Source organism: Arvicanthis niloticus, chromosome 2 (genome assembly GCF_011762505.2).
Source record: "Arvicanthis niloticus isolate mArvNil1 chromosome 2, mArvNil1.pat.X, whole genome shotgun sequence".
In the NCBI taxonomy this organism is placed as follows: Eukaryota; Metazoa; Chordata; class Mammalia; order Rodentia; family Muridae; genus Arvicanthis; species Arvicanthis niloticus.
In genome coordinates this window covers 136264942-136289107 of record NC_047659.1, presented here as the reverse complement: position 1 = coordinate 136289107, position 24166 = coordinate 136264942, and the positions used below count along the sequence as shown (strand labels likewise).

Below are 24166 nucleotides of genomic sequence, written 5' to 3'. Positions count from 1 at the left end.
GTATGTCACAATGTCTCCAGGGAGTGAGATCGTCCTCCTACAGCCTGATGCCAAACTAGGAGGTTTAGCCCAGACTCATGACCGCGGTCTAGCCTGTGCCTCGTAGTCATTCCGGTTGTGCGTCTGTCTGGGTTCCTTCCGTGTTTTTGTGATGAAATGCTCCAACCAAAGCAACTTAGGAAGGATGGATGTGTTTCAACTCACAGTTCAAGGTTACAGCCCATCATTGTGGGAAAGTTGTGGGGATGTGGTCTCAAGAAAGACAGTCACAGTGAATACAGTCAGTGCTCAGCTCCTCTGTCCCCTGGCACAGTGCAGACCCAGCCTGGGAGTGGAGATACCCAGAATGTTGTTCCCACCTTGGTTAAGGCAAGGTTATCCTCACAGGCATGCTGAGAGGCCAGTCTTCCCAGCTAGTCTAGAACTCAAGCTGACAACTGAGGAAAAACCACTGTGGCCACTTAAGACCTGCTGGGCCTCTGCTGTCAGCACCTGTGTGGTGCCTAGCCATTGCAGCACGGACACCGACCGTTCATCTGGTGTTCGTTCTGTTCGTTCTGTTCTCCTCACCGTTTTCCACGACCTTGGCATTTTTATTTTTGTAGAGTGTAGACCCGTGATTCTGAGAATCACTGAAAAGCACCTTCAAGTACCTGCAGTCCTTCTGGGAATGCTTGCGTTTCAGACAGGCTGGGGCAGGGAGCTAAGGTCCAAGAAACACGCTCAATGGCTGGGGTGGGAAGCAGGGTTGAGATTGGAGCTGTCCTGGGAGTCACAGCTAGAGGCTCAGAGAGGCTTGCCAGAAGAGTTGTTTGTGCTGTCTCTGTATGTCAGGAAAGCTAGCCTCAGAGATCTGGGAATTTGGAGATATTCTAGGCAGGGGGACATCAAGAGCAAAGGTCTTAGGGTTGGTGCCTGCCAAGGGATGTGGCCGCCACAAGGCGTTGAGCATGGTGAGCCGACCAAAGGAAGAATAAGTAATGACTCCTGGGGGTGGGGATGGAAGAGTTCTGAAATTATTTATTATTATTATTAGAAACTGTTTATTATGAAGATGTGTGTATGTGTGTGACGCATGTGTGTATATATGTGCACCATATGGTGCCTAGAAGACCAGTAGAGGGCACCAGATTGCCTGGAACTGGAGTTAACAGATGCTTGTGAGCAGTTGCTCGTATGCAGGTGTTGGGAATTGAACCAGGTCCTCTGAGGGAGCTGCCAGTGTCCTTAACCTCTGAGCCATCTCTCCGTCTCTCCAGCATTGGTTTCTGAGATCTTAAGTTTCCCTTCTGGACAGGAATAGGTCACTGGTGAGGAGGCTATGGTGGCCACTGAGATTGGAGAATCAGATACACACGAGGAACTAAGATGGCCGCCAGTGACTTTGGCCATGGAGCCAGCGTTGGCCTGAGCAAAGGAGCAGTTGCTTGGACGCTGTGAGTCTGAGGCCTGGTCACGGCTCTCGCCCTGCCCAGCCCCTTGCTTTCTCTTGGCCTCACTTGGCAGTGACTGTTGCACAGCCTGGTGTCCCTGGGTGATTCCTCTCCATCGACTGGCAACTTATTTTTAGTTGTCCTCAGAGCTATTAACTGTCCTGCAGGCCAAGGCTGCAGGAGCTGGGCAGGTCTTAATCAGCAGTTGGCCCTATGCATGCCTGATAACATATTTATGGGCTAAAAGCACAGGGTGCTCCAAAGTGTCCTCAGAGCCCCTTGTACAAATGACCTCTGTGTGAAGAGTGGGAAGGTGGCCAGGCACTTGAGAAGCAGATCCCAGGAATGGCCTTGGGCAGGGCTAAGAGGGGACAGGTCTTCCCAGAAGAGGGGTCTGGAGGATCCTCGGTCGTGAAAGCAGGGCAGGAGGCTATATGATCCAGCAGCTCTGGACACGAGCTGTGGACCTGTCTGCCCAGGCATGAAGTGGCTGTCACTCTCTAGCAAGTCAGTCACCATACTGCTCTACCTCAGTTTACCCACCTATACAATGGCTATGCAGCTGCTTCCTCAGAGCATAGTGGGGCAGTGAAAGGAGCTTTAGACCCATATCCAGCAGGTAACAAGGGCTCCCCTGGTGTTTCAACAGAGATCTGTGGAACCAGGCTTATAGAGCGCACCTGCCATCTCAGCCCTTGGGAGGCAGAGGCAGGAGGGTCAAAGGTTCAAGGTCACCTGCTTCTCCCTAGAGAGTTTGAGGCTAGCCTGGGATACATTAGACCTTGTCTCCAAAACCTAATCAAATGAAACACCAGCAACAGACATGCGTTCAGGTCCCATGTGTGCATGACCTTATTCTAGAAACTGGGTCCAGAGCAGTCGGGGGTTGTGGGGGGCAGATCAAAGTTCTCATCTACAGAGCACAGTCAATGCACAGTGGGTTTGTGACGTCACTAGAGAGAGTTGGTACAGAGGCCTTAGTGGGCAGTGACATCTGAGCAGAAACTTGGCGTGAAGGCCAAGCTGCCATGGGGGTTTCTGGAATGAGAGTTCTGGGCAGAGGGAGTGGTTACAAAGGCCATGAAGCAAGCTTGAGGGTGATGTGCAGAGAGGTAGCACATGTCACAGAAGCCCTCGGGACCTTGTGGGCAGGAGGTGGGTGCCCTTTAAGACTGTGCAGCGCCATTGTGTGGCCTGTTGTGCTTCAGAGGGGAAGTGGAAGCAGGGGAATTGCAGTCTCTAAGTCAGAGAAGTTGAGATGGAGGACGAGGGAGAGGTGTTGTGTTCTGGGAGTCTCTCATGGTGCAAGGCTGGGAGTCGGGATTGGTCAGCTTCTGGTCTGAGCCAGGGAGGGTGAGAGAGCTGTTAAGGGTTGGAGAAGATATTGGGAGGAGAAATCAAGGCAGAAGGTCGGGGTTTGGTCACATGAAATGCAGATGTTCTAGAGCTCAAGGATGTAGGTCAGAGACAGACCTGTGGGACCCAATGGGGGACAGAGGGCAGTTCATGACATATTGGGTCCCAACCCAAGGACTGTCCAGGTAGAAGGGCAGTAAGGTCAGGGAGCCAGCCACATGGGGCAGTGAGACAGTGGGGAGACCAGAACAAAAAGTGTTTGGGAGGCAGGGTAAAGAGCAGGCAGAGGCTGCCGAGTTGAGGACCCGTGGCTGTGATGGCTATTCCAGATCAAGAGTTATATAGGAGAACTTCAAGCAATACTGAGCTGTCCAGTGGGCCAGGCATCCCACTGAGCACTCTGCAAACAGCATCTGGACCCTCTCAAAGCTGGATGAAACTGGAACCTCAGGGCCAGGAACAGACTGGTTGGGGAAGGAACACAGGCCCCAACATCTATCCTAAAACCTGGGAGGAGGCTCCTCCTGCAGACTGGGATCTAGGGTCCAGGCTTGGGGAAGAGAAAGATCTCAAGGCTGGGGTATGATACTCTGTAGGGACTGGCTGGCTCTCAGCCTCGGGGAGCCACTGCCTGCCCTGGGGACCCTGGTGATAGGGAATTGATTGGCTCCACCCTTTCAGCCCAGCTACCTTTCCAAGTCCTCCCGATTCCTGATTCGCTGCTACCTCTGTCTTCAGCCTGACCCTGAGACAAGTTAGAAAGTCCTCCATAAGCTAGATCCCACGTGATCCAGAGTGCACATATGTGCACCCGTGTGCCATGCAAGTGGCAGAAGGGTGCTAAGGCCATGCACTTCTTTATGTTTAGCTTTCTATTTGATTTCATAGAGTATGGACAATCCAAACGACATGGCAGACCACCATGAAAACCATGAAGTGCATGCCAGCAGGAAATCCAGTCAGAGCCAGTGAGGTGGCCAGCACTTTGCAGGGTAGAGACAGTGTGGGTTCGAGACCAGCCTGGTCTTCCTATCAAGTTCTAAGTCAGCCAGGGCTCCATAGAGAGAACTTGTTTTGAAAAACAAAAGAAGGGGCTGGAGAGATGGCTCAGTGGTTAAGAGCACTGAAGGCTCTTCCAGAGGTCCTGAGTTCAATTCCCAGCACCCACATGGTGACCCACAACCATCTGTAATGGGATCCGATGCACTTTTCTGGTGTGTCTAGAGACAGCGACAGTATGCTCATATACATACAATAAATAAATACATATTTAAAAGAAAAAGAAAGGGGGGAAAGCCATAGATTTGAAAGAGAGAAAGGGATGTATGGAATTGAAAAGACAAGAGATTAAAAGAAATTCAAGCAGGTTAAAGGGTACATGCGTGCAAAGAGCACATGGCCGGGGAAGTGGTTGGCTAGGAGATGACTTCGTTTGTCAAGTGCTTGCCCTGCATGAGGACCTAAGAGCCCCAGAACCCACATTACAATAAGATCACAGCAGCAGTGTGACGAGACAGCCAGGTCCCTGGGGCTCGCTGGCCAGCAGCCTAGCCTACCTGCCAAGAGCCAGGCCAGTGAGAGACACTTGCTGTCTTACAAAACAAGGTGGGCAGCTCCTGTACAATGACAGCAGAGGTTGCCTGTGGCTTCTGCCCCATCCCCGCCACACACACACAGACACACACACACACAGAGACACACAGACACATAGACACACAGACACACACACCACACACAGACTCACACAGAGACATACACACAGACACAGACATACAGACACACATACATACACACACACCACACACAGACTCACACAGACACAGACACATAGACACACACACACACTAAGTCAGTCTGCCACCTCAACCTACCAGTCCCCAGCCACCTCAGAACCAGTTCCTGTATCTCCTCAAGGTAATCTTGTCCCCTAACATGACCGCTCTTCAAACACACACACAGTGGCAGCCGACAAGCCCCACCCCACAGCTCGCAGCCTGCCTGCTCCTCTGTATCTTTTAGACCCGAAGGAACAGACTGGGACATTTTTTTTTTCCAACAGCTTCCCACATCTAGTCTCACTGCTAGGCCATCACCTCCTCGCTGGTTTCAGTCGACAGACATAGCTTGTTTCTGATTTTGGGGTGCTGTATTGGGGCTGCAATTCAAGTCTTCTGCCTGGTGCAATTATGTCTGTGAAGACCTTATCGGGAAAGATGCCTAACGACAGTGTTGGAGTCTGTGACTACAGTTGCATTTAGGAGGTTGCTTGGGGTCCCGGCCATGTCTGCATCACTGGAAGATGCCGAGGAGCTGTGTAAAGATGGCCAGGTCTGACCTGGCCTTGGGGCATATCAAGCCATTGATTTTCCTAGCTTATCTTTTGGGAAGTTTCAAATAATTTTTTTTTTTTGCTCAAAAATTAACATCCTGTAACTGCTCATCTGTTTATTCTTCAAGAGAATCCACTGTAATGCAAGAAGCATGTAAGGAAATTCTGTTTTCCAAACTATGAATAGCTATTGTTATCAGCCAGTTAAACCCAGGAGCCTGTGTTGATAGACATTCTTTGAGCTCACAGTCTGTGGATCTGGCTGGTCTAGCCAGGCCCAGCTGGGGTAATATAGCTGTACCCTGCGTATCTCTCATCCTGAACCTAAAGGCCCCGTCAGGCCAAGGTTTAGATCTACTATTCATTGATTCACTTCATGCTATTTTCTAGTAAAAGCAAGTCCATGGCTGAGCTTGAAACTTTAGAGCAACACAGAGAGGCATGTGGCCCCCAGAAGTCACCCCAGACACGCTCATGTTCTTGCCTTTTGGTCTTGTTCCCTTTATCTACTTGCTCTGATGAATTACGGTGGCTACCTGGATGACCTCAGACTGGGGTCTTCACTCGAGGTCAGGATGCCACGAGAGGCCTTCAAGTAGGTACCAGGCTCAACCAAAGCTGCACGCAGCTTTTGGCCACAGTCTGGGGGCTGAAGATACGGTGATACCTGGATCAGCCTGGGGGGCTGAAGACACTGTGATACCTGGGTGCTTGGCCGGCATGGGAATCAGGCACACTGAGGTGCATTGAGGCTCAGCCTGCGTCTGTTCTCAGAGGAGCCCACTGGGTCATCTTGGTGGAATAAACAGGCATCTTGTTGTTGCAGGGGAATATGGGTCCCACGGCCTTCTGGTTCCTTCTCTTCCTCCTCAAGAATCCGGAAGCCCTTGCTGCTGTCCGTGCAGAGCTGAAACGTGTCGTCTGGCAAGCAGAGAAGCCACCTGTTTCACAGATGACCACCCTCCCACAGAAGGTTCTAGATAACATGCCTGTGCTAGGTAGGATGGTCAACCCCGCTAACCTGGGTAGCATGGGCCTCCCAGAGCCCTCCAAGGGTCCCTCGTGATTCATGCTCAGTATCGGCTACCCCACGCTCCTGGTCTCTCAGGATGTGTTAAGTGGTAGAGAACCTGGAGTAGGTGCAGTGGAAAAGAGGTTCGAGTCGTACACCTGAAAGTCCTGAGGACTCCAGCTTCAGGCTCAGGTGGGTCCAGGAGCTTGAATAGTGTCATCAGGGCATAGTCTCTCTCCATCCTTCAGCCCCGTTTTATCCTGGGGGTGCAACCTGGTCTCTGGAGGCAAGATGGCTGCCAGCAGCTGGAGGCTGGGCCTCTCACTCAGCCTTCCTGTCTGAAGTCCCAGGAATGTGTTCATTGGCTTTGAGGGTTATAAGCCCAGCCAGAACCAAGCACAGGGCTCACAGAGGTAGGCAGATTGGCTGATGAAAGCTCATACCCACCAAAGGTTTCTCAGGGACCACAGAGTGCACCCTTTGTCATCTGGCTTTCCCCACCTTGCTGGGTGACGATGTACAAGGCACACACTCTGCTCCTTGCTCTGTTAAACAAGAACAGGAAGTGTCCAGGAAAGATGGCAACCTGCCGACCCTCCTGCCCTTGCCCTTGCAGACAGCGTGCTAAATGAGACACTCCGGCTCACGGCTGCCCCCTTCATCACCCGAGAGGTCATGGCAGACCTGGCCTTGCCCATGGCAGACGGAAGGGAATTCTCTCTTCGACGTGGTGACCGCCTTCTCCTCTTTCCTTTTCTGAGTCCCCAGAAAGACCCAGAAATCTACACAGAGCCTGAGGTCAGTAGCAGGGCCAGGGCTGTGGGGTGTGGGGAAGATGAATGCTGGCGGGATCGGCCAGCCGCCGTGAGTGCTAACCCAGTGTGCTCTTCGCTCCCTCTGCAGCCTGGGAGCTGTCATCTCCACAGTCCTTTAGCCAAGCCTTGTCCAGTCCAGTCCCTTCCCATTGTGCTCAGTAGTGACAAGTCTGGATCAGATCCCCAGTCCTTTGTCCTGGCACAGGCTTGTGTGGGGTGACATTACACATCTGCTTCTTATTTCAGGTGTTTAAATACAACCGATTCTTGAACCCAGATGGATCAGAAAAGAAAGATTTTTACAAAGATGGGAAACGGCTGAAGAATTACAACATGCCATGGGGCGCAGGGCACAACCAGTGCCTGGGGAAGAGCTATGCCGTCAACAGCATCAAACAGTGAGTGACGGGCGAGGGGCGGGGCATAGGGCACGGGGCACGGGGTCGGCAGGGCACCGGGGCAGGGCATGGGGGAAGCATGGCATGGGGCCAGAGGGGCACAGGGTCGATGGGGCATGGGCACAGGGGCCAGCAGGGTATGTGGGCAGGTGGCACGGGGACAGTGGGGCAGAACATGTGGGATGGCAGGGGATGGCCCAGTAGGGAAGGGGCCCTTTAGCGAGGTATAGCTGGGGCAGGGTTTGGATGTGGCCCAGGATGTGGCCAAGGTGTGGTGACACCTGATGCCCCCACTGTTTCTTTGACTGAAGGCCTCAGGCTAATGGTTTAGGGATTAGATTCCAAGCTGGCAGAGAGTCAACTCCTGTCCGCAAATCCGTTTATTTGTGTTTTTAAAACACTCTTTTAAAATTCAGAAGAGCCCTCATTTAAAAAAAAAAAAAAAAAAAAAGGAAGCCACGTTTCAGATTTCTCATGTAATGATCACATCTGACAGCAAGGTTCTCCCTCTAAGTGTGCCATGGGAATCCCAAACTCTGGCCGCTGAGTTCAGCTGGCCATGGCTGGCTGGCTGAGGCTGCCACCACAGGTTCAGACCCTTGTGGTGCCCCGTGGCTGCTGTAACTCCTGAGAAGGCTAGGCAGCTCCTACATTCTCTTCCTGGGATTCCCTGAGTCTCAGTCTCAGGACCACAGACTGCCTGAATCTGGGCCTGCAACACCTGCCCATTGTTCTGTCTCCTCAAATATGAAATTTGAGTACTGATTACAGCTCCAAAATGGATCAGAATGGGTCTTCCTAAGTGCCTACTCCACCACCTGACTCATCACAGGCTTTGGGAAATGTTAGCCAGTATTTACATCACAGCATTGACATGCAGGCACCACGCATGGGACAGCAAGTCACCTTTCCCACCACGCATGGGACAGCAAGTCACCTTACCCTTTGACGTCACTTTTCTCGACAGCGAAGTGAAAACCGTGATGGCGTCAGTTCTGCCCTAACTCTCGACAGCCTTTTCTAAAAAACCACCTTATCACCATAATCAGACAGCGAGCCAGCGTAAGCAGCAGGGTGTCAGACTTGGGAGCAGCGGCCCATAATCCCAGCTGTAGGGGGGAGGCCGAGGCAGGAGGTTGGTGAGTTCAAAGCCAGCTATGTCCAGTTAATGAGCTATTATCTCAGAATTAAGAATAACAAGATGACTGACTGAGGCTGGCCCTTAGTGTAGGGCGCTTACTGGGCACAGGAGGCACGAGATTCAATCCTCAGCATCAAAAACAAATCAAACCTGAAAAGATAAAATCATAGGATATAGGGAAGGAGAGCCTGAAATTCAGTATCGTCATCAGTGACACCGAGATTAAAACCAAGTGGAACGTAGTCATGCAGTGTCTTAGTTTTACTGCTGTGAGCAGACACCATGACTAAGGCAAGTCTTATAAGGACAGCGTTTAATGGGGCTGGCTTACAGGTTCAGAGGTTCAGTCCATTATCATCAAGGCAGGAGCATGGCAGCATCCAGGCAGTCATGGTGCAGGAGGAGCTGAGAGTTCTCCATCTTCATCTGAAAGCTGCTAGCAGAATACTGACTTCCAGGCAGCTAGGACTAGGGTATTAAAGCCCATGCCCACAGTGACACACCTACTCCAACAAGGCCACACCTACTCCAACAAGGCCACACCTACTCCAAGGCCATACCCACTGCAAGGCCACACCTCCTTATAGTGCCACTCCCTGGGCCCAGCATATACAGACCATCACATGCTGTTTAACACATGCTTAAGGAACGCACAAGAGCAGGGAGCTGGCTCAGTGACTAAGTGTGACTACTGCAAGGTCTGGTGGACAGGGCACAGTTGGTATTCCGGTGCATATGTGTGTGGGCTCCGCCTGTGCAGGCTCTGCATTCACCCCTGTGGCTGGAGCATGAACCAGCACGTGAGCAAATGTGAGGTTCGCCTTCTGCTCACGATTGTGCCCTCACGCACCGACCATATCAGGACAGAGTCTCTTGTTCGAATCAGTAGCTATGACAGAATTTTATTAGCAGTTATGTTTCTATCCACTTAGGGACAGATGAAACAAATGCTGGGGTTTACAAGGTTAACATGGTACTTTGCTCATGGCCTCTCAACAAATGAGTGGATTTGCTGTTACCTCAGTGCCTGTGATCTCCCTGCTAGGAAGCTCTCAGCCAATAGTAACCCCGATAGCTCTAACCACTGGGAACACAGGTAGTAAGACTCCTATTTCAGATAACACCTCCCTCCAGAGCTGGAAGAGACAGCCCGTCTTTACTCCTTTGACCCCACAGGAGAACCAAGTCCCCAAGTGGGAACAGACCCTGGCGAGAGTCACTTCCCCTTAAGTCCCATGGATTGGGCTCACCCACTCGCCTGCTCCTCTCTCAGTGAAAGGAGAAAGTCCTTGCTGTGTGCTCAGTGTGGCTTTGGGCCCCTGAATTGAGGTGGGAGACAGTGGTGAGACAATTAGGATTACCACTGACTCAGAGGGCAGACCTGTCATTGTGTCATTGAGACACTGAGAGCAGCATTCCTAGATATGACAGCTTTATGTGTCTCCAGAAGGTGGTGGTGGAGCGTGCTTCCTGGTGGCAAAGGTGGTCCTTGGTGACATTTCTGTCACACAGTGATGGTAAGAAGTCTTGAGGAAGTGGTGCAGGTTTTCATCTTACAGACACTCCTGGTAAACATGGGCCTGCCCAGGGATGATTTAGTTCTTAGCTTAGGGAAAGGGCTACAGGCTTAAGGAGAGGCAGGAAGAGTCTTGTCACCATAAACACCACGATGCATCTGGTACTCAGGACTACCCAAGTGGCACGGGGGCAGGGTTAGAGACACATGGCTGGTGCCCTCCCTCCCTCTGGCTGCTCCAGCATCTGCAGATGATACTGTAGGCGGGAGAGCTGGAGAGTCACACACACTCTGACTCTTAAGGGCTACGACATAAAAATGGCTACCATGGACACAGCCACTGAGCTCTGAGCTAGCCTCAGCTTACCCGGGCCTGCCATGGCCAGGTCAGCACAGTCCACAGAACCCCCTCTCTCTGCAGATTTGTGGTCCTGCTGCTGACTCATTTTGACCTGGAGCTGGGTAGCGAGGACACAGAGGTTCCTGAGTTTGACCTCAGCAGATATGGCTTTGGCCTGATGCAGCCAGAGGAAGATGTGTCCATCCGGTACCGTACTAAGAAGCTGTGACCTATGGAGCAGACACCACACTCAGCTGGGGCCTCCTGACTTCCTGTTGTTCCTCTAGGATGCTGTGTCCAGAGGAGGAGACATTGAAGACACCAAGAGCAGGAAAAGCTAATAAAAGCTCTGTATCTCACTGTGAGGGCTTGCTTCCAAATCAGGCTGTGTTCTAGGTTCACCTGTGCCTCCTGTCCTGTGGTACCAGCAGTCCACATCACCATGCCCCTGACTCCCAGAGCAGGCACTGTCCCCTCCTTTGGTAGCTGGTGTAGTCCAGGCCTTGGCCAGCATGGCAGATATGGGTCCTTAGAGGACTCGTGTGGATTCACCAGTGTCTGTTACTCTAAGTCGTATCCCCAGATCATTAAAGAGACATGGCCCCCTTTCGTGTGGATGCCTGGAAAGATGCATCATCCTCTATTGATTGACAGACAGTAGGTAGCAGTATTTCTTTTGTGCTAAGACTGGGGTAGGAGCATGTCTGAAAGATCTAGCCCTATGAGATGTCTGGAGAGCCCATCTAGGGAGTCTGTCCACTGTATCCCAGCATACAAGCCCCTGGCATGGTGTATAACCAGCCTGCAAGACAGCTTTGTTCAACCTGCACCTTAAAATCAACATAATGGGCTGGAGAGATGGCTCAAGGGTTAAGAGCACTGACTGCTCTTCCAGAGGTCCTGAGTTCAATTCCCAGGAACCACATGGTGGCTCACAACCATCTGTAATGGGATCTGATGCGATCTTCTGGTGCGACTGAAGACAGTTACAGTGTACTCATATACATAAAATAAACAAGTCTTTTTTTAAAAAAAGAAAATCAGCATAGTAAAGCTGGGCATAGTGGTACATGACAGAGGCAGGTGGATCTCAGTTTTAGGCAAGCCTGGTCTACATAGCAAATTCCAAGGTTACCCAGAAATGCCCAGTTAAACAACAACACAGTAGATATCATTATCTGTGGAGAATTCATGTGAATGCCCCAGCCATACCAGGCCCACAGTCCCAAGAACAGCTCTGGCCATGGGTACCCAGCATCCACTTGCCCAGCAGGAGGCTTTGGCTGAATCAGAATCAACATCCCCAGTCTCCTCTGATCCATCCCAAAGGCACTGGAGTCTGGCCCCTGTTCTGACTCTGGTGTTCTGACTGCTGTGGGAAGTGGCAGGAACCAGCTTCCTGTTCCTCAGCTAGCTGCTACCTGACTCTGGGTGGCACCGCCACAGGAGCAAGTCAGTAATGAAAACCCACGTTTGCATCAATTTTAGGAGAAGAGACTGACTTCAAGGGAACTGTGGCTTGCAAGCCTCCCTTGTGACATTGGCTGTCCTGGAACTCACTATATAGACAAGGCTGGCCTTGAACTCAGAAATCCACCTGACTGCCTCCACTTCCAGAGAGCTGGAGTTGAAGTGTGTGCCACCATGCCCAGCATCCCGAGTACCTTGAAATGCTGAGACAGGCACAGCAGATAGATAGTGTCTGTTCCTCGCAGCATCTTAAACAAGATGGAGTGTTATGCCAGATAAGAAAGCAGGCACAGAGAGGTAAAGTGACTTGCCTGGGGTCACACAGCTTTTGCCAGTAGAGCTCAGCCTACACACCTCTCCTAGAAGCAGATGTTGGGTGGGCAGTTTGTTCTTCATTCCAAAGGCTTTAGGGGTGGCAGCGGGACACTTCTGTTTGGCACTGGAGAGCTGACAGCCAGAAACACCCAAGCGTGGTGCAGACACATCTGTGATGAGATCCTTTGAGCTTTAGCTGGAAAGACCGAAGAAGGCCTGAGCCTGGGTGTTCCAGGGGCTCACCTCTTGGAGCAGGGCTGGGGCTCAGAGGCTTCCCTGGCCCTGGGTCTCCAGGCACCCTCAGGATTCCCAGATAGACAGTATGATTGGCAGGAGTCTGGGTATCCCCAGGGAAACCCATCTTCATGCTTGGGTGACCCCCCACTGTTGCCTTCTTATCTTCACAGGAAATCAGAGCTGGCAAGCCTCCCGTGGGAGGATGAGCCTGTTTCCATGGCAACCCCCAGTTGCCTCCTCACGGCTGGAAGAGGAGGAAGAAAGTGGCAGAAATAGCTGCTGAAGGTCTCACAGGCTTCGGTCCTGGTGTGCTAGGGGAAGCCCTTCAGAGCCCCATCCTAACTGAATCAGGCTGTGCTGTCCTCACGGTGCTCACCTGTGCTCAGTGAAGGGCTGCTTCCCCTTAAAGGTGACAGCTCCTCAGAGCCACACATAAGACTGCAGTTAAGGGCAGGCAGCTCCAGGTGGGGGGTGGGGGGAGGGACCTGAGGTGCTGAAACAGCACTCAGGGAGATGTTCATGCCTGCCCTCATTTTAATTCATCTCCCATTTCTTTCTTTTATAACAGGCTGGGAATTTAGCTCGGTTAGTAGAGTGGTTGGCTAGCATGCACAAAGTCCCAAGTTCATCTCCAGGTCCTCCTAAATTGGGTTATGGTGGTGCAAGCCTGTAATCCCAGCAAGGTGGAGGAGGCAGGAGGATTAGGGATTTGAAAGTCATACTTGGCTACATAGTGAGTTGAAGTCAGCCTGGGCTACAGAATACCATCTGAAGGAAGAGGAAGGGCAGGAGGAGCTGGCAGCCTAGAAAGGAGAGATGAATTAGCCACCTGCACAGGCAGGATCTCAGCTCTCTGTGCCCGGCTGTATCAGTGCTACTGATGAGTGCTACCATCTTCAGTTTGCTTTGATGATGTGTTCCCTGGACCGTCTCGCCATGTTTCTGTTGTCAGAAGTGGGCTTCTATCATCCACACCCCACATTGAAATGTGAAGTATAAACTGGGCCCTGGACAGTGGAGGCCAAGACTCTGGGTGCTGGAGACTGTGTTCTTGGGTTAGATGAGCCAGGGTCCTGGCTGGCTGAAGGCCACGCCCATGTCTCCCCTCAGCTTTTCACTGGTGGGCACAAAGTGAGTGGGGGGGGGGGAAGAAGGGGTGGGTGGAGTGCCCATGGCAGGGGCTGGTAGCCCAGCATCCAGACAGAGAAGCCAACCCTGAGCATCTATCCCAGACACGGGTTTCGAGGCTCCTGTTGTTATTTTTAATAAACACAGCATCACCGTGTGTTTCATGAGCAGTATGGTGGTCACACTTTGCCGTTTCAACACAGCTCTCAAGCTTTATGTCATACCGTCAGATGGACCTGCATCCATTAAAGTGGCTTTGCTTATGAACTACCCCTGTGTGATTCTTCTAGAGAGGGAACCTCTGGGTCTGGAGGTGAGGTCGTCTGCTGGGAGGTGAACTGGAAGTGCTAGCCCATCTAGCCTCATCCTGGGGGCTTGTGAACAGCAAGCGGGAAGGGCTGTAGATAGGGAAGCTGGGGGGGGGGGAGCGCTAAGAAGAGAGGTGGGAGGGGAGGTGAACAAGAGGGAACACTGGCCAAGGACAGTAGAGGGGAGAAGATACAGGAGAGACACCAGGTCCACAGGGCAGGGGAGCTGAGCTCTCACTGAAATGTATTAGGAACATCTGCTTGAGCCCTGCAGTGTCAGTTTCTTTTGCTGACTGCTTTTGTGTGTCTTGGAGTTTCCTGGCTCCTTTGAAGAGCCGGGAGATCAGCTTACCTTTAATTGCTCTGTTGGAAGCTTTCCCCTTGGTTGTTCCTGCATTCTATCATCTTTTGGCTCTACACCCTAGAAGTCAATGACTTTCAAAGTTCTGACCACAAAGAGGCTTCCTCTGTGAGAACATTCCGGTGGCACCCATCCTTCTCTCCAGAGAGAAAACCCAAGAGGCCATGCTGGGGTCTCACAGCGCACAGTAGGCACAAAGCATTGGAATGTGCGAAGTCTGCAAAGCCATTGTTAGGTGGTGGGTGGGAAGGTGCAAGGATGGTGGAGGGGTTTGTGAATGGGTAGATAGGTCAGTAGGCGGGTGGATGGATGGATGAGTGGGCGAGGGGTTGCAGAAATGGAGAAGTAGGTGGATAAATACATTGTGTGGGGGGAGGATAGGTGGTTGGTGTATGAGTTAGAAGTGGGTGTGGCTAGATGGATGGATAGACAAATGGGTGGGTGGATGATAGACGGGCATGTTTAAGGGTACGTGGTGTGTTGGTAGAAAGATGTGGGCAATAGGATGGGTGGACAGGTGGGAAGATAGGTAGTGTTTAGGATCCGTGAATGGATGGAGAGACAGAGGAGTCACTGGGCACACGTGTGGCGGAGACAGTGGGTAGATGCTGGGTGGGGCTTAGTGACTGAGGCCACGGAGGAGGGGATGCTCAGGTCTGTGGGTAGGTGGTAGATAGAGGAGGAGCAGATACACTTTGGGTTGGTCAAAAACCAAGCTTCATCCATTTGCAGGGACTTGGGAGGAAACCCAGGGTTTGGAAAAGACAAGTGGACTCAGAAAGAAAACAGCAGGCATTGGAGCTGAGGCTGGTGGTACAGGTCCAGGATCCTAGCTACTCATGCAACTGAGGCAGGAGGATGGCAAGTTTGGGGGCCTGTCTGGGCTATGTAGAGGGGTGAGACTAAGAGAGTGGGTCACTTAGGGTGATCTAACAGTGTAATGGCTTTGTTCATTCGTCCTCAGTGGCTGGTGCAAGGAAGAGAAAGAACCTTCACTGGGGTCAGACAGACAGATCCCCTCGTACAGGGTCTGATATATATGTACTGAACAGATCCAGCCATTGTGGTTGTTTCAAGAGTTCGTCTCTTCGTCGGGCGGATGAGCAGCGTGTCACCGATTATTCCATCCATCCTCCCAGTGCCCTGTCAGGTGGAGCCCGCTCTGTTCACTGTGGTGTTGATTATGAAGCATGACCAAGGACACAGAGATAGGACAAGTCTAGCAGATGGGGCCATCTCCGGGGGCCTCAGGGGTCCCATACAACATGGGCTTTTGATATGGAATGATGTCCCCATGTCCCCTGAGTCTGAGGATTCCTCTGTTCATCCTCATTCTCTATGAAGGAATTCATGCATGAGCTGTGCACATGTGCCTGTGTGTATGTGCGTGTACATGCGTGCGTGCATGTGTATGTGTGCACGTGCATACATGTGTGTGCATATGTGCGTGTGTGCGTGCATGCATGCATGCATGTGTATGTGTGTGTGTTCATGTGCATACATGTGTGTGTGCATGCATTCATGTGTGTGTGTGTGTGTGTGTGGTTTGCAGGGGCAGGGGATATGGCATTCATTAGTCTTGCTCTACCCAGAATCTCCCAGAAATCTGAGCGGGCTGCTCCATGGACATAAATGATAGATGGTATCATGGAATCTGGAGATCAGACTTCAAACAGCTGAGCCTCTTGCCAGCACTGGTCAGAGGGAGCAGCATGGATGGAACTCGGCTGCTCCATCAAGATACAAGATACAGGGCGAGGCCCCAGCAGACATGTTTTGAGAGGGCAGGGGCCAGGAGTAGGATGGTTTGATGTTGGAACTTGCACTGAGATGCTGTGCCCTCCATGAATGTTGTGGTTTTCCTTGGCTTTAAATCAGAGGGCTATGCCATGACCCTTCTTTATAAATACTCCAAGTTGTAGTTCATTTTCTCTCCCTCCCCCTCCTTTCTTCCCTCCTTCTCTCCCTCCTTCCCTCTTTTTCCTGTTTGTCTCTTAGTTATGTTTGAGACAGAATCTCATATAGCCCAGGATGGTCTTGAACTCACTATTTAAGCAAAAAGGACTTTGAACTATTATAATTAATTACTTGTGTGTGGGTGATTTGCCACCATATATGTCTGTGAACTACACACATGCTTGGTGCCCACAGGGTCAGAAGAGGACATGAGATCTGGAAATGGAGTTATAGTGGTTTATGACTTTGAACTTCTGATCCTCCTGCCTCTGTCTCCTGGGTCCTGGGAACACGGGTTTCTCCAAGCTTCTCTCTCTCTTTTTTAAAAAAAAGGTTTATTTTATTTAATTATGTGTATGTGTAAGTGTGTGCACGTGAGTGCAGGTGCCCAAGGAGGGATGGAGGTGACAGATCTCCTAGAGCTGGCACTAAGAGGCAGTTGTAAGCTGTTGTAAGGCAACGAGGCTGCTGAGAATCAAACTCTGTGAGAATGGCACCTGTTCTCAACCACTGAGCCACCTCTCCAGCCCCCCTTGCCTGTTTCTTGTACATCTAATTTCTTTTCAAACTAAGAAAATTTCTAGTCTGTGGAGCGAGGACTATCACTGGTTAAGTTTTTTTTTTCCCCCTTTGGATGTAGGTGACAGACAGCTGGCAGGACAAGACAAGTTATTTCATAGCTCACATAACTTGAAATACAGTGGCATTGGCTTCAGGCACGGCTGGATCCAGGAGTCCTAATGATAAGATACCATTCCACTCTACCTTACCCTGTGATGACATCATTTCTAGGTAGCCTTGGGGAAGATAAGAGGTTTGTTTGTTTGTTTGTTGTTTGTTTGTTTTAACCACCCTGGTCACCTTACTTTAAACATGTGTTCATGAAGACAGACAGGTGGCTTGGCAGTGGCCCTTTGGTAAAAATGGAACCCCATATGCCAGGGGACAAAGAGCCTCTATGCTGAGAAAGGCAAAACAAAAGGATGGGAGGAGCCCCTCCTAATTCTGCTCCATCCTGAATTTCTACATGGAATGGTTAAGCCTTCTCAGAACCTTTATTTACTTATTCTGTTATTTATTTGTGTATGGTATGTTTTGGGCATGTTAACACGTGTTCACATGTATGTACATGTGGATGTCAGAGATCAATGCCAGGTGTCTCCCTCAACCACGCTCTCCTCAGGACCAAACAGTGTTTGTCATTGAACCCAGAGCTCACTGACCCTGCTGGACCAGATGGCCAGTGAGCTTCAGGAATGGCCATCTCCTCCCTAGCACCAGGATTACAGGCATGCACGGGCAGCCCGGGCTCTTCTTTGTCCTGGGATCTGAACTCAGGTCCTCATGCTGGTGCATGGGCACTTTGCTCACACAGCCGGCTGTTTCCTCACTCACCAGCTAAGCACTTTGGTGGCTTAGGTTGAGCTGGACACACAAGCCCATCCCTTAGTAACCCCCAGTTACCCTTCATATGACCCGCAGTTGAGCAGAGAGAGCCATTGGCGGTAAAGGGCTTTTAAAATCCCTCATGGGCTGGAGAGATGGCTCTGTGGTTAAGAGCACTGGCTGATCTTCCAGAGGACCTGGGTTCTATTCCCAGCACCCACATGATAGTTCACAACTGTCTGTAACTCCAGTTCCAGGGGATCCAATGCTCTCTTCTGGCATGTACATGGCGCACAGCCATATGTTCAGGCAAGCCACCCACACACATAAAATTTAATTAAAAGATTTCTCAGGTACCCAACATGGAACTCTGTCCTCAACACACATGCTTAATATATACACACAAATATACACAAAAAGAGAATTTTTAAAAAAATCCCCTCATAACCTAATAAAGCAGATACTGTCTCCATGGTTACTCGTCTTAAGGATGGAAACAGTACAGCTCAGAGAGGTTAGATCACTTGTCCAAAGTCATTCTATGCCAGTTGTTCTGTCCTGACCCCCCTCTCTTCACCCCAAGGTTACACTGCCACCCTAAGGAACCTTCCAAGGTCTCCTTGCTGAGTAAACAGACACAAGGCTGGATGGGGCCTGATGCGGCCTGATGGAGCCAGCCCCTCTGCCTGCACTTTCAGGTGCAAGGAGATCTGGGAGTTTTTCCCCTGAGTTTGCAGCTAAACTGTGGATGTTGCAGGATGATCAATCACACAGGGTCTTTGGCATTGGCCTTGGGCTTGCAGAAGAATCTCTGCAGACCCATCACCACTTGTGGCTAGTGAAATGCCCACCACCTGATCCAAAGCTTATTATGTTGGTATGGATAGTCACAGGGACCTTCTTCTTATGGGTCTCCTGAGACCACTTTGCATTGCTCAGCTCCCTTGGCGCCCTTTCTGATGGAGGGGTCACTTAAGGAATCATTCTGTGTCTAGTACGTTTAGTGACATCTCCTTGCCTCCACCAACTAGACAGCAGGAAGACTTCCCCCTCCCCCAGAGTTGCGATAACGAAATCCCTGTGCGGATGTTGTCACACGTCCTCTGGGACAAACAATGAAACAACATCTGCCTCCTTTGCAGGGGGAGGGGAGTCGGGGGAGGGAGGGGGCGAGGAGGGGTGTGTTTTCAAGCCAGCTTTTCTTCCCAGAGACTGCAGTTTTCAAGGGTTCCCTGGGCAGATGGGAGCTCTCACCCAGAGCTTGGGAATAGGAGATGAGGAGATGAGAGCCAGGGTTGACCGTCTCTCCAGGACTCACTAAAAGAGGAGAGTGGATAAGCTCACCTTAAGGCAGAAGAGCAGAGAGAACAGGCCTCGTGATCTCAACATGTAGAGCCTCATGCTACTCAGACCAGAAGGGCAGGCAGCGAGCTTGAGGGCGCTGCAGACGGCAAAGGCAGCCCTTCAGACCAGTGTGGGAAAGTGGCTTGCCCCAAGGATGGTTTCTAGAAAGTCACCTATAACCAGGCCTGGTAGTTGAGGCCTGTCATCCAGCTAATCAGGATAGTGATGCAGGAGAATGGTTGTCAGGTGTGGGGGCAAGCATTGCTGTGAGCCATCTCACAGGCCCCTCAAATAATGTTCTGGAAACAAAAGATATCACAAGCAAAATATTAATACTCAAATGGCAGAGCAGGTGTTTACAATGTCCAGGGTCAACAAGGTACTTAGCATCTAGATTATATAAGCAATCCCATAACCCAACAACTATAATAACAAGCATGACAACAGATACAACAACCATAACCATAACAGTAACCATGGCAGCAACCACCAACCATAACGACAACCACAGCAGTAAGCACCAACCATCATAACCATAACAACAACCTCAGCAACAAACACCAACGAGAAGAACAACTACTACTATAACAACAGTCACATCAACAACAACCACATCATAACAGCAACTACAGAAACAACCACCAACCATAATAACAACCACAACCATAACAACAACCATAGCAACAACCCCCAACCATAATAGCTACACGCACAATTATAATAGTCACCAGCACAACAACAAAAACAGTAACAACTACCACAACAGCCACTGACATCACCACCATAACAGTTCAAACACACACCACACACACACCACACACACACACACACACACACACACACACAAACTGTCCAATGCCTCAGAAGCAAACCTGAGATTCATTAATAGTCAATGACAAGGATGTTTCAATACACTGAGCTGATTTCTGGCACACACTGGAGAGCCAACGTTCCACTCTCCGGATAAAAGCTAATGGAGGGTACGACTGGGGCTGGAGGACTCCCAGCACTTAGAGGAGATGTCACCAGAGGCAGTGGAGTCCCGGAGCACTTAGTTAAGAATGTATACACTCTGGGACACATTGTTCCAAAGCCACAGAAAGTATGTTTACAAAGTCATCACATCAGGGCTGGGGACACAGCTCAGTTGACAGAGCACTTGCCTAGCATGCACTAAGAGCTGGGTTCAATCTAGGGCTGTGTAGACCAGGTGTAGTGGTACACGCCTGTAATCTCAGCACTTAGGAGGTAAAGGCAGGAGGATCAGAAATCTCAAATCATCTTTGGCTCTGTTGCTGAGTTCAAGGCTAGCCTGGGCTATGAGACCCCTTCTTAGGGAAAAAAAAATCTCTATGCTGGTCTGTGAGTTGATGTGAGAGGTTGCTATCAGGTGCATTTACTGAGTCCAAGGACTAGTGTGTCAGTGAGGGAGGAACACACTGTGAGAGCCAGTAGATTGGTGAACCCACATCGCCATGACTAGACCTCCTGAAGAAACAACATGGGGGCTAGAGAGGTGGGTCACTAGTTAAGAGCACTAGCTGTTCTTCCAGAGGACCTGGGTTTAATTCCCAGCACCGACAAGGTAGCTTATACCTGTGTGTAACTCTAGCTTCAGGGCTTCTGACACCCTCACACAGACAGGCAAAATACCAATGACCATAAAATAAAATAATAAAGAAAAAATGTTAGAGTCACAGAACAGAGCACATGGGTAAGTTGAGGCAAGCACAGTGGTGTAGGCAGGTGATCCAGGTTTGTAATCCCACATGACTCAGAAGGATTAGACCAACAGCATGGTGAGTTCAAATCTGGCCTGGGCTATACATTGAAATATTTTCTGGGGGAAAACAGGCAAGACAAATAGTAACAACAGCAAAAAAGTATGAATTGTCTTTCAAGATCACATAGAAAACCAAACAAATGAAAATTATAATATCCTCTCAGTAGCTAACAGCCACTGCCTATGAGGTAAGGAGTGTGGTCTGACAGGAAGTGAGGGGAAGGAGGAATTCAGAATTAGTGGACCTGGGGACAGGGCTGTCGGCAAAGCACTTGCCCCCACAAGCACAAGCACCCTTGAGATCAATCCTCAGAATACACATTTAAAAACAAAACAAACAACAACAAAACAGGCATGGCGGTGTATGTTCATATTCCCAGAGCAGGGCAGCAGAGGCAGGTGGATCCATGGGGCTCACTGGATAGCCAGCCTAGCCCGCTTGGACAGTTCCTAGTAAATCAGAGAGGCTCTCTCAAAATAAAATAACTAAATAAATGGGTGTCATCTAAGGGACATGCCCAAGGTTGACCTCTGACCTCCATATGAGTGTGCCCTCTATAAACTGAGGTTTTCTGGAGGAACAGAACTGATAGGATCACATGTTTTGTATATTGAATATAAAACATTTTATATACCAATTATATTAAAGAATAGATTTAATCGGCTTGCTCTGAAATAGCCTCAACACTAGCCTTGACACTAATTCTAACTCTCACTCACACACATAGGCACACACATAGGAAGAAAAACAAACCTTACATTTTCTTTTTGTTGTTTTCCAAGACAGGGTTTCTCTGTGTAGCCCTGGCTGTCTTAGAACGGGCTCTGTGGACCAGGCTGGCCTCAAACTCACAGAGATCCTCCTGCCTCTGCCTCCCAAGTGCTTAGTCTTATATTTTTCTATGCTCTTCCTGTGGTGGCCAGGCAGACATGTGGCCATCCCTCATTTGCGCTTGGCCTCTAGCCTGGGCAAACTCTCCGTGGAACCCCTCTTGTCTCCCCATATCTATCTGACTCCCTTCTTACCTGTGGAGTCTGTCCTCCATCTCTGAGAGGCCCCGCTGAGCTCCTGGGTTAAGCTCTCAGCAAAGCCACCCCTGCCCCGTGATTCCCTGGTAGCACTCATGACTGGCTGAAGCTTTCTCATTTAAAACAAACAATCAAAAAATGCGTTTAGATGCTTGTCTTTCTTCAGTGGTGGGCAAGCTGGGAAGAGGAGGGAGGGACTGAACCGGAACTATCAGGCCAGAGCAAGAGAAAACCCTGGGAAGGCTTTGCTCCATTGAAAACCACACTCAGTTTGGGAAATGGGACATTCATTCTGACAATCCTGTGACTCTGTAGAAGGCTGTCATGGAGGAGTTGAGAGCAGAGGTCACAGGAAGAGAAACCGGGAGGGGAACTGATCAGAGTGGATGGGGGTTTACAAACAGTTCTGTGTGATGCAGTGGAAAGGAACCCAAGGTGGGGAGGGGAAGGCCTTATCTCAGGGCACCATGTCCCACTAAGTTTCACCCATCCAGGGCAAGGTTCTCTGCTGTATCTCTAACTCCTTAACGCCACACATCATATATATATATATATATATATGAACAAACCAGCAGGGCCCAAGTGTGGCTGACAGAGAGATGCCTGGCCCCTTCTGCATGCAACCCTGCCTACAGCCACTCCTGAGTCTGCCTGCCCTATGGCACAGGGTGAGGCAGAGGCAGTGGATCTCTTGCCTGAGCCAGACCCTCAGCAGTCCAAAAGCAGTTGTCCAAGTTAGCACGAATGGGTGAGTGACAGGCCAAGCCAGGTAAGCTCCGAGTCTTCCGTGGCCCTTCACCTGGCCTTATGTTTCTCCCCAGCAGTTACCACCCAGCTGCCCACCCACCTCTTTCGCATGTTTGTTTATCAATAGGTGTAATGTCCACCTTCCTCTAGAATCTGATTTTTCAGAATCTGAAATGGAATCAAAACAAGGGCTATTTAAAATTGCCACCTGCCTTCTCCAGCTTTCCCATCCTCCCAGCTTCTAGCCTGTCTGACATAGTCTTCCAATTCTGTTTACAGTCGCACTCTAGGGAGCCCTGCGACCCAGAGGCTAGTTGGCTTCGCAACTGTATCTCCCACGCCCGCTCTACGTACAGCGCCTGCATGCAGTAGGCGCTCAGCCTCGTGGTGGCCGGGACGCAGACAAGCAGCCCGGGTGGGCCCCGCGGCCTGGGCCAGGGCCGGGGCCGGGCACGGAGGGGTTAAGCCGCGCGCGTTTCCGACCCGCAGGTGGCGCCGTCCCGCCTCGGTGCCACTCGCCGCGCTCCGAAGTGCGGGACAGAATCGCGGCGAGCGCGGAGCCGAAGCTCAGCCCGACTTGTTGATCTCGCGCAGGCAGCCGCGGCCGCCGCCGAGCCGAGCCGGAGCCCGAGGTGGAGGCGGAGGCGCTGCCGATCGCCCGGGCCGCGCCGTCCCCGCGCCCCGCAGCGCGCCCCGCCCGCGCCCCGCAGCCCCGGCGCCGCCCGCCCGCCCGCCCGCCCGGCCGGGGTAGGCCTAGCCCGGCCCCGGGACCGCCGCTGCCGCGGGCGGGGGCGCGGGCGGCCGGCGAGATGCGCGCGGCGCGGCCCCGGGAGGCGGCCACCCTGGGGGTGAGTGTGGCGGGGTGGGGGGTGGCGCGGGCCCACCCCGGGGCTGGGGGCGGGGCGTGCGCCTTGCGGGCTGTGGGCCCCGGGAACCCCCCGAAATCACCGGTGCGTGGCGGGAGGAGGGCATGCTCCGAAAGGCCAGAAGATTCCGCTGGTTTCCCCGCCTCCCACCTCCCCCACCCCTTCCCTTCCGAGCCCGGGCAAAGGCGCAGAACCCAGAGTTATAAAAAGCCATCGCCGGGAGGAGCGAGGAGGAGGAGCGGGAGGAGGGGGAGGAGGAGAAAGAGAGAGGAGGAGGGGCAGGAGGGGAGCACGGAGCAGGCATAATCCCGAGGACTCTGCGCCCCTCCTGCGCTAGGGTGTGTGTGTGGGGGGCGCACAAGGAGGTGCAGACCCCGCTGCCTTGGTTCCTTCGACCCTCACCTGGTCTCGGGAGCGACCTCATGTCCTGGAGCTGTGAGGAGTGGGGTCGCCCCAGGACAGGGCAGCCTGGTGGCCTCCGACAGGTGGGCATCTGGTAGCCGCCAAAGTCCCCACTCGGCCCAAAATCTTTTAAGATTTAGAAAAAGCAAGCCCAGTGCCATTGCTATGCTCCCACCCAAAATCTTGACTGTCTTGGGGTGGGAGGAGATGAGAACTCACTCAAGACAGACAGAAAGAAAGTTCTCGCTGCCTCTCCCCTGCCTCCCCATTGCGGGGCCAGGTTGGGCTCTCCATCCCGAGACCCGCAGAGCAGGGAGTTTCAGCACTCGACGGGACGGACAGCGCCCCGGGCGGCCGGATTGCGCCAGGGCGGGGGTGGGGCTTCCTGGGAGCCTCCAGGGGGCCTCTCCCGCCTGGAGGGCCACCCCTCCCTTCGTCCTGGGGTGGGGCTGACTTCAGCACCGGCGGGAGGAACAGCGGCCATCCGTCCTCCC

General features: G+C 51.7%; 2 protein-coding genes and 1 long non-coding RNA gene across 7 annotated transcripts in view; 2 read left to right on the top strand and 1 right to left on the bottom strand.

Annotated features, from left to right (window-relative positions):
- Positions 1 to 10705, top strand: part of Ptgis (prostaglandin I2 synthase) — a 37592-nt gene extending 26887 nt beyond the window's left edge. For both annotated transcript variants that reach the window (XM_034496742.2, XM_076930267.1), the window contains exons 7-10: positions 5945 to 6116; positions 6747 to 6928; positions 7192 to 7343; positions 10422 to 10705. In XM_034496742.2, coding sequence (XP_034352633.1) covers positions 5945 to 6116; positions 6747 to 6928; positions 7192 to 7343; positions 10422 to 10569 — 654 coding nt within the window. In that variant the 3' untranslated portion in view covers positions 10570 to 10705. The remainder of the gene's footprint in view (positions 1 to 5944; positions 6117 to 6746; positions 6929 to 7191; positions 7344 to 10421) is intronic.
- On the bottom strand, positions 8781 to 24011 carry LOC143441512 (uncharacterized). Its single transcript, XR_013109011.1, has 2 exons — positions 23673 to 24011; positions 8781 to 19144 (listed from the first exon to the last, which is right to left on the bottom strand). It is a non-coding gene; the product is annotated as an uncharacterized LOC143441512 (long non-coding RNA).
- The window catches only part of Kcnb1 (potassium voltage-gated channel subfamily B member 1), a 90889-nt gene continuing 89864 nt past the window's right edge, over positions 23142 to 24166 (top strand). For all 4 annotated transcript variants that reach the window (XR_013109008.1, XR_013109010.1, XR_013109009.1 and 1 more), the window contains exon 1: positions 23142 to 23252. The gene's annotated coding sequence lies outside the window, so the exon portion shown is untranslated. The remainder of the gene's footprint in view (positions 23253 to 24166) is intronic.